Source organism: Cibotium barometz, chromosome 22 (genome assembly GCF_041138505.1).
Source record: "Cibotium barometz isolate CiBa-2024 chromosome 22, ASM4113850v1, whole genome shotgun sequence".
NCBI classification, from domain to species: Eukaryota; Viridiplantae; Streptophyta; class Polypodiopsida; order Cyatheales; family Cibotiaceae; genus Cibotium; species Cibotium barometz.
The window spans coordinates 28810756-28820974 of record NC_141067.1 but is presented as its reverse complement, the minus strand read 5'-3'; the positions used below and the strand labels follow the sequence as shown (position 1 = coordinate 28820974).

Genomic DNA, 10219 nt, shown 5'->3' with positions numbered 1-10219 from the left:
TGTTTCGGGGTGAAGTTTTAATGAGTTTTATACGTCCATTATTGCAAGCTTTTGGAGTATGCATTAAAGAAGAAGCTAGGAGGTATTTGGGATGATGGGCCACTCCAAAAGTTATGTATGCCTTTTGCCATGAACTTGAAAAGAGTACATCTAAATCAATCAGTGAGCAGCAATAAGTCATCTAGTCTTTTTGCGGGTGCTCCATCTCATGTGGAGATACTTGATTCTAGCAATGTAAAGAGTTTGAGTAGACCTTGGGCAATGGGCATTTATAGATTTTTAGAGCTTAGGCAACCCCCATGTTTAAAGGTGAAGGGCACAACCAAATGAAGCAACCACCACCATCGAAGTACATACATACATGATACTACCACATCCTACTTTGAAAATGTCATTTGACCCACTTTTGGCCATGGCTATAAACTTTACCTTTTAGAAGAGCCTTAATGTCATGGGGCCCTAGTTTGTAATAATTGTAGAGTGACATTCAAAATCATGTTGCAAAGAATTGCCTTGGAAAACTTATAAAAATGATAGGCTTGATGCTATCTAGAAAACCCATGTGCAACAATAATGTGGAGATAAAGGGTTTCAGTTAGTGTTCAATGTTTATTACTGAGATTAAGGATCAAAGTTTAACCCATGTGCAATAATAATGTAGAGATAAGGGTTTAAGTTAGTGATGTTAATTACGGAAGTTTTAACCCATGTGCAACAATAATGTAGACATAAGGGTTTAAGTTAGTGTTCAATGTTTATTACAGAGATTAAGGATCAAAGTTTAACCCATGTGCAACAATGAAGAGATAAGGGTTTAAGTTATTTTTCAATGTTAATTATTGAGATTAAGGATCAATTAATAAGGGTTAACGAGTATAATGATGTGGAGAGATTAAGGCGAAGTTAATAAGGGTTAACGAGTATAATGATGTGGAGAGATTAAGGCGAAGTTAATGAGCAAGTGCCATCTCGGCCACAATGTACCGCTCTTGTTAATGCCCACACACACACACACACACACACACACACACACACACACACGAAGTTAATGGATACAATGCTGGAATGGAAGCCTAATGGAGATTAAGTCTAAAGGAAGGTTAATGGTGGCTTGAAATACAGTAAGGTAATGGCCAATTTAATGGATAATGCTAGCATGGGAGCCTAATGAATGGTGTGGAGATAAAGGCTAGTAAAGGAATGGTTAATGATGTGGAGATTAAGGCTAAAGATGATGTGGAGGTTAAGACCAATGGAAGACTAAGGAATGGTGTGGAGATTAAGGCTAAAGGAAGGATTGATGTGGAGATTAAGGCTAAAGATGATGTGGAGGTTAAGGCTAAAGGGAGGGTAAATGCAAGCTTGAGATACAATTAAGGAGGGTGGTTAAGGGGTAATTAAGGGTTGAAAGAGCTGCAAACTTGTCTAATATTACCAGGTTGGGTGCTAACAACGTTGCCCAAGGCAATCATGGAGTTGACAAAGTTATCAAAGAAGAGGGTTTGGGAGGAAGAGGAAGCCAATTGGGTCACAAGAGCTCGTGTGGAGTCATCGTTGAAGAGGACTTGGTCTGAGAAAAGCAGGCCTTTCCCACTTTGCAGATTGTTGTAATACACGTTGTCGAATGTGAACGCGCTCGTCCTGTCCAAGGGCACCACCGTTGATGTGTCCGTCCCTCCCTTCGGACACTCCCCCTTCAGTGTGGATGCAAAAATTGGTTCCAAACTTGGATCAGACGCTTCCGCCGCCCCAAAATCATAGAGCCGGTCCGTAAACTGATTGCAATGTGAAAACCCAATTGTGTGCGCACCTGCCCCGTATACAGCAAATTTTGATCAAATTCCATTAAATATACCAAAATATTTTAATCACACCAGCATTGCCGTTGACCTAATCCATGTCGATAATCAATGGTGTGTGCACCCATACACATATGTGTGTTACATGTGTGTGTACATATGTATGTATGTGTGCACATACATGCGTATATGTGCGTGTTTATAGCTACGATAATCAATAGTGTGTGCACTGCCCCCCCCCACGCACACACATGTATGTTGTATGTGTGTGTACATATGTATTATGTATATGTGTGTGTACATACATGCATACACACATATACGTATGTGTATGTATATGTGTATGTACATACATGCATATATATGTGTGAGTGTATGTGTGTGTGTGTATGTACACGTGTGTGTGTGTGTGTAATGTTCAATCGATGTAGCTATAGCAATTGAACCTCGATCCATATTCTAGAAGATGAACACGTTCACCACTAGGCTATAGGCTCACACGCTACAAACATATGCATGCATGCGCCGCGCACGCACGCACACACACACACATAGTGATAGGCACTAATGTCCAACTAGAGTAGCTAGCTAGATTTGAACCCCAAATGACAAAAGCCTTCACCACTAACCAGGCTACAAGCCCCCAGATTAGAGGAGTTAAAACATAGTTTAGTCATAGACATTCTTCACATCAGGTAGGATTTAAAACTGGGTCCATATCCTAGAAGACAAACACCTTCACAACTACGCTATATGCTCACATACTAAAAGATACGGACATACATATACATATGCATCTATACATGTGTGTGTATGCATACATACATATACATCTATACATGTGTGTATATGCATGGCATCTATACATGTGTGTGTATGCATACATACATATACATCTATACATGTGTGTGTATGCATGCATACATATGTATGTATGTGCGTATGTGCATGTGCATGTGTGTGCGCGCGTGCGCGTGTGGGGGGGAGAGAGATCTAATAAATAACCATAATAGGAGATAATCTTACCAGAAAGAAGAACCATATCAAGTGCAGACAATCCAATAGAGTTGAAGGAGTCAATTAGCTGTTGCACATTAAATTTTGCTTGGGGCAATCTCCCTTCTGCAGAGGCAGCAGTAGAATTAAGGCTATCCAACCTTCCAAGGGGAACTTCCCAATTAGGGCCACCAGTCTAGAAAAAACATCACAAAAATTTACAATTTAACCAATTAAACATGACAAAAGTAAGGTTAATTTGAGGGATGGAGCAAAGGGGTACACATTAATTGGATGGATTAGGTTAGATGTAGGGTTAATGATTAGATTAAGGGTTGATGATTAAGGTTGAGGAGATTAATGCAATGCTAATTACAAACACTACTGCATCCCGAGCTGCTAATGCCAAGATATCTGCACAGGAAACCACCCCCGGGCAAACACTTTCCACGGCCTGCTTAGCTTGGTCAATCGCATCAAACCCTTCTTGCCTTAAGCTTTGATTCTCTGAAAAATCCCTCTCAGCTTGATTATCTGACGTTGATGAGATTAAGATCGATGCATCGCAACCCTAATGCACCAAACGCATGGTTAATCCTCATCAAAATGCATCATTATAGGCTCAATTAGAGCAAGATTAATGCATTCTTCTGTTAATTGATTACTCCCTCATAAGCTAGACGGAGCTTAGCTCGCAATTAAAGAATCAATGGAGGTAATTAATGAAATTAATCACTTACTTGTACCATCGCATCGTGGAAGAATAATCTCAACAGGGATGGGGACACCACATTAGATTGATTGGCCGAGTTGGTGATGCTCTGCGTCACGATGCTCGCTACAGTAGGGCAAGTGTTATTATAAAAGTTAGGAGAGAGCTGGCAAGAAGAGAGCCCTGCGAAGAGGGATAAATAAAGCAATCTTATTAATATTGCATTCATGATCACAAAGAAGGTGCAATTGTATTGATGAAACATTTGGAAACAATTTCACAAAACAATATTGATCTAACAAGGTGAAAACATCAAAGGTGTATATATGTATTTTGTGTGTGTGTGTGTGTGAGCGCATGTATATCAAAGGTATATATATCAATTGTGCGTGTGTGTGCGTGCGAGAGAGAGAGAGAGAGAGAGAGAGAGAGAGAGAGAGAGAGAGAGAGAGTTTGTGAGTTAGTGAGTGAGAGAGAGAGAGAGAGTTTGTGAGTTAGTGAGTGAGTGAGTGTGTGTGTGTGTGTGTGTGTGTGTGTGTGAGAGAGAGAGAGAGAGTGAGTGAGTGAGTTAGTGAGTGAGTGAGTGTGTGTGTGTGTGTGTGTGAGAGAGAGAGAGAGAGAGAGAGAGAGAGAGAGTTTGTGTGTGTGTGTGTGTGTGTGTGTGTGTGTGTTGGGGGGGGTGGTACACTTTAAATGGTTGCCAAAGAGAAAATTAGTTGCAATTTTGGAGAGGAATAAAGTGGATCGAGACAAAATATCCTACCATTTGTGTGGTTATGAGCTCAACAAATAGGATTTGCTTCGTAATGGCTAACAACCTGATGCCAACCATGCCTTGTGTGAAAACGGGCCCATAGAGAGAGAGAGAGAGAGAGAGAGATAAGATTGTGATTAATGGGCACATGCATATAGTGATTTTTGTTTTGTTTTTTTGCGGGTGCTCCATCTCATGTGGAGATACTTGATTCTAGCAATGTAAAGAGTTTGAGTAGACCTTGGGCAATGGGCATTTATAGATTTTTAGAGCTTAGGCAACCCCCATGTTTAAAGGTGAAGGGCACAACCAAATGAAGCAACCACCACCATCGAAGTACATACATACATGATACTACCACATCCTACTTTGAAAATGTCATTTGACCCACTTTTGGCCATGGCTATAAACTTTACCTTTTAGAAGAGCCTTAATGTCATGGGGCCCTAGTTTGTAAGAATTATAGAGTGACATTCAAAATCATGTTGCAAAGAATTGCCTTGGAAAACTTATAAAAATGATAGGCTTGATGCTATCTAGAAAACCCATGTGCAACAATAATGTAGAGATAAAGGGTTTAAGTTAGTGTTCAATGTTTAACCCATGTGCAATAATAATGTAGAGATAAGGGTTTAAGTTAGTGTTCAATGTTAATTACGGAGGTTGAGGATCAAAGTTTAACCCATGTACAACAATAATGTAGACATAAGGGTTTAAGTTAGTGTTCAATGTTTATTATAGAGATTAAGGATCAAAGTTTAACCCATGTGCAACAATGAAGAGATAAGGGTTTAAGTTATTTTTCAATGTTAATTATTGAGATTAAGGATCAATTAATAAGGGTTAACGAGCATAATGATGTGGAGAGATTAAGGCGAAGTTAATGATGAGCAAGTGCCATCTCGGCCACAACGTACCGCTCTTGTTAATGCCCACACACACACACACACACACGAAGTTAATGGATACAATGCTGGCATGGAAGCCTAATGGAGATTAAGTCTAAAGGAAGGTTAATGGTGGCTTGAAATACAGTAAGGTAATGGCCAATTTAATGGATAATGCTAGCATGGGAGCCTAATGAATGGTGTGGAGATAAAGGCTAGTAAGGCTAAAGGAATGGTTAATGATGTGGAGATTAAGGCTAAAGAGATGATGTGGAGGTTAAGACTAATGGAAGACTAAGGAATGGTGTGGAGATTAAGGCTAAAGGAAGGATTGATGTGGAGATTAAGGCTAAAGATGATGTGGAGGTTAAGGCTAAAGGGAGGGTAAATGCAAGCTTGAGATACAATTAAGGAGGGTGGTTAAGGGGTAATTAAGGATTGAAAGAGCTGCAAACTTGTCTAATATTACCAGGTTGGGTGCTAACAACGTTGCCCAAGGCAATCATGGAGTTGACAAAGTTATCAAAGAAGAGGGTTTGGGAGGAAGAGGAAGCCAATTGGGTCACAAGAGCTCGTGTGGAGTCATCGTTGTGAAGAGGACTTGGTCTGAGAAAAGCAGGCCTTTCCCACTTTGCAGATTGCTGTAATGCACGTTGTCGAATGTGAACGCGCTCGTCTTGTCCAAGGGCACCACCGTTGATGTGTCCATCCCTCCCACTGGACACTCCCCCTTCAGTGTGGACGCAAAAATTGGTTCCAAACTTGGATCGGACGCTTCCGCCCCCCCAAAATCATAGAGCCGGTCCGTAAACTGATTGCAATGTGAAAACCCAATTGTGTGCGCACCTGTCCCATATACAGCAAATTTTGATCAAATTCCATTAAATATACCAAAATATTTTAATCACACCAGCATTGCCGTTGACCTAATCCATGTCGATAATCAATGGTGTGTGCACCCATACACATATGTGTGTTACATGTGTGTGTACATATGTATGTATGTGTGCACATACATGCGTATATGTGCGTGTTTATAGCTACGATAATCAATAGTGTGTGCACTGCCCACTCCACGCACACACATGTATGTTGTATGTGTGTGTACATATGTATTATGTATATGTGTGTGTACATACATGCATACACACATATACGTATGTGTATGTATATGTGTATGTACATACATGCATATATATGTGTGAGTGTATGTGTGTGTGTGTGTGTACACGTGTGTGTGTGTGTGTGTGTAATGTTCAATTGGTGTAGCTATAGCAATTGAACCTCGATCCATATTCTAGAAGATGAACACGTTCACCACTAGGCTATAGGCTCACACGCTACAAACATATGCATGCACGCGCCGCGCACGCACGCACACACACACACACACACATAGTGATAGGCACTAATGTCCAACTAGAGTAGCTAGCTAGATTTGAACCCCAAATGACAAAAGCCTTCACCACTAACCAGGCTACAAGCACCCAGATTAGAGGAGTTAAAACATAGTTTAGTCATAGACATTCTTCACATCAGGTAGGATTTAAAACTGGGTCCATATCCTAGAAGACAAACACCTTCACAACTACGCTATATGCTCACATACTAAAAGATACGGACATACATATACATATGCATCTATACATGTGTGTGTATGCATACATACATATACATCTATACATATGTGTGTATGCATGGCATCTATACATGTGTGTGTATGCATACATTCATATACATCTATACATGTGTGTATGCATGGCATCTATACATGTGTGTGTATGCATACATACATATACATCTATACATATGTGTGTATGCATGCATACATATGTATGTATGTGCATATGTGCATGTGCATGTGTGCGCGCGTGCGCGTGTGGGGGGAGAGAGATCTAATAAATAACCATAATAGGAGATAATCTTACCAGAAAGAAGAACCATATCAAGTGCAGACAATCCAATAGATTTGAACGAGTCAATCAGCTGTTGCATGTTGCACATTAAATTTTGCTTGGGGCAATCTCCCTTCTACAGAGGCAGCAGTAGAATTAAGGCTATCCAACCTTCCAAGGGGAACTTCCCAATTAGGGCCACCAGTCTAGAAAAAACATCACAAAAATTTACAATTTAACCAATTAAACATGACAAAAGTAAGGTTAATTTGAGGCATGGAGCAAAGGGGTGCACATTAATTGGATGGATTAGGTTAGATGTAGGGTTAATGATTAGATTAAGGGTTGATGATTAAGGTTGAGGAGATTAATGCAATGCTAATTACAAACACTACTGCATCCCGAGCTGCTAATGCCAAGATATCTGCACAGGAAACCACCCCCGGGCAAACACTCTCCACGGCCTGCTTAGCTTGCTCAATCGCGTCAAACGCTTCTTGCCTTAAGCTCTGATTCTCTGAAAAATCCCTCTCAGCTTGATTATCTGAAGTTGATGAGATTAAGATTGATGCATCGCAACCCTAATGCACCAAACGCATGGTTAATCCTCATCAAAATGCATCATTATAGGCTCAATTAGAGCAAGATTAATGCATTCTTCTGTTAATTGATTACTCCCTCATAAGCTAGACGGAGCTTAGCTCGCAATTAAAGAATCAATGGAGGTAATTAATGAAATTAATCACTTACTTGTACCATCGCATCGTGGAAGAATAATCTCAACAGGGATTGATTGGCCGAGTTGGTGATGCTCTGCGTCACGATGCAAGTGTTATTATAAAAGTTAGGAGAGGTGTGGCAAGAAGAGAGCCCTCTGAAGAGGGATAAATAAAGCAATCTTATTAATATTGCATTCATGATCACAAAGAAGGTGCAATTGTATTGATGAAACATTTGGAAACAATTTCACAAAACAATATTGATCTAACAAGGTGAGAACATCAAAGGTGTATATATGTATTTTGTGTGTGTGTGTGTGCGCGCATGTATATCAAAGGTATATATATCAATTGTGCGCGTGTGTGCACGTGCGTGAGAGAGAGAGAGGGGGGGCGGAGAGAGAGAGAGAGAGTTTGTGAGTTAGTAAGTGAGTGAGTGAGTGAGTGTGTGTGTGTGTGTGTGTGTGAGAGAGAGAGAGAGAGAGAGAGAGAGAGAGAGAGAGAGAGAGTTTGTGTGTGTGTGGGGGGGGTGGGTGTAGTTTCCAGACTTTAAATGGTTGCCAAAAAGAAAATTAGTTGCAATTTTGGAGAGGAATAAAGTGGATCGAGACAAAATATCCTACCATTTGTGTGGTTATGAGCTCAACAAATAGGATTTGCTTCGTAATGGCTAACAACCTAATGCCAACCATGCCTTGTGTGAAAACGGGCCCATAGAGAGAGAGAGAGAGAGAGAGAGAGAGAGAGAGAGAGAGAGAGAGAGAGAGAGATAAGATTGTGATTAATGGGCACATGCATATAGTGATTTTTGTTTTGTTTTTTTTAAGATTCTCTCTTTGGTCACTGTCTCTTTATGTTGTGCGTGTATAAGTAAGAGAAAGTGATGACATAACTAAACATTGGCCTCTAGTCTCTACACTAAAGTGCACGCATGGATCCACTCTCAAATATTGATCTCTTTGTGTGTGTGTTTTTTTTAATGGGCACATCCATGTAATAATTTTGTTTTGTTTTCTTTGAGATTGTCTCTTTGGTCTTTTGTTTTCTTTGTGTTGTGCATATAAGTAAGAGAAAGTGACGACATACCTAAACATTTAACTCTAGTCTCTCTACATTATAGTGCACACATGGATCCACTCTCAAATTTTGATTTGACAATTCATGGACAAGGGACAGTTTGCAAGCAATTTTCAAATAATGTCAATTTTGGCACAGTTGGAAAACCAACATGTTCGCACAATTAAATGGACGTGGGACAGTTTGCAAGCAATTTTCAAACAATGTCAGTGTTGGCACAGTTGGGAAACCAACATGTTCGCACAATTAAATGGACGTGGGACAGTTTGCAAGCAATTTTCAAACAATGTCAGTGTTTTTACAGTTGGGAAACCAACATGTTTGCACAATTAAATGGACGTGGGACAGTTTGCAAGCAATTTTCAAATAATGACAAGCTCTAGGGTGGAGGGAAATTAATAGAATGATTAGGTGCAAGAGCACGTTGGCACCCCTAACTTTGAAATAACAAACATCGAAATTATAGTCCATTTTCCATATTTGCATCTCTAAAGACTTTAAAGTGCCATACTTTGCATCTAAAAACTCCTTATAGCTGTATAATCATAGGGCAACAATGCAAAGTGTTTATGTTTACCCCATTGTTAAAAGCAAAAAGTGTTTGCAAAAATGGGTGTCCTTACATTGGCTTTTCTAACCTAGAGTATATGATAACCCACCTAGTTTTACTCATGAATATTTCTATGTAGTTGTGAATATTTAGAATTACTAGATATGATCAAAGTGATACCATGCATAGCATTTCCATGTATGGTAAGGAGTCACATGCAAAGGGATGTCCATAACTACAATTCATAATTAAGACAAATATGTTCATTGACACCACATTGACTCACATGCATAGGGAGATTCCCCCTTGTTTTATTAATCCTTAACTCAGTGAGAATTCCAGCATTGCAAAAAATGCAAACTGCACTACTTGAGTTACTAAACCAAATTTATCTCCATAGGTGATGGGTGCATTGAGATACCTTTAAACTATGAAAAAATACGTTCATAATGGCTAACATCTAAACATGAATGCCACGAAAGCCCTTTAAATCAAAACACCTTGAGATTCTATGTGATAACCTCAAGAATTGGATCCAAAGTTTCAATTTACTAACAACTAGATGATCAATGGTAATCCTCACTTTTTTTAATTGTTAAAAATTGGTAAGGTGACAAGTCTCATGTAAATCCAACATGAAAACCCCCTTATACTAGTGCATCCTCAAGGGGTTCAACCTGAAATATATAGCATATCAAGTGCATCCTCAAGGGTTACAACTTGAAATATATAACATATTAAGGGAAATCAACCAAAGGGTTTTCTATTTATTTGTATTTTGTGTGTGTGTGTGTGCATGCGCGCACCAGGAGGAAATTATCTCCACCAAT

General features: G+C 39.6%; 1 protein-coding gene and 1 pseudogene across 2 annotated transcripts; both read right to left on the bottom strand.

Annotated features, from left to right (window-relative positions):
* Nucleotides 1-955: 955 nt before the first annotated feature.
* On the bottom strand, nucleotides 956-3984 carry LOC147626508 (peroxidase 55-like). The gene is made up of 4 exons (XM_086816588.1): nucleotides 3536-3984; nucleotides 3172-3366; nucleotides 2826-2991; nucleotides 956-1810 (listed from the first exon to the last, which is right to left on the bottom strand). The coding sequence occupies exons 1-4, from the start codon at nucleotides 3770-3772 to the stop codon at nucleotides 1398-1400; spliced, it is 1011 nt and encodes a 336-aa protein (XP_086672714.1). The 5' UTR covers nucleotides 3773-3984; the 3' UTR covers nucleotides 956-1397.
* A 1454-nt stretch (nucleotides 3985-5438) lies between these two features.
* LOC147626507 (peroxidase 50-like) lies at nucleotides 5439-8285 on the bottom strand (annotated as a pseudogene). The gene is made up of 4 exons (XR_015268605.1): nucleotides 7794-8285; nucleotides 7430-7624; nucleotides 7077-7249; nucleotides 5439-5994 (listed from the first exon to the last, which is right to left on the bottom strand). The product of XR_015268605.1 is annotated as a peroxidase 50-like (transcript).
* Between the last annotated feature and the right edge of the window lie 1934 nt (nucleotides 8286-10219).

Excerpts from the sequence above, each read along its gene's own strand:
- LOC147626508 (XM_086816588.1), bottom strand. The coding sequence starts at position 3,772 with ATGTTTCATCAATACAATTGCACCTTCTTTGTGATCATGAATGCAATA. Across the intron at positions 2,992-3,171 it reads CTCGGGATGCAGTAGTGTTT|ACTGGTGGCCCTAATTGGGA; the intron begins GTAATTAGCATT and ends TGTTTTTTCTAG. Across the intron at positions 1,811-2,825 it reads TGATATGGTTCTTCTTTCTG|GTGCGCACACAATTGGGTTT; the intron begins GTAAGATTATCT and ends TATACGGGGCAG.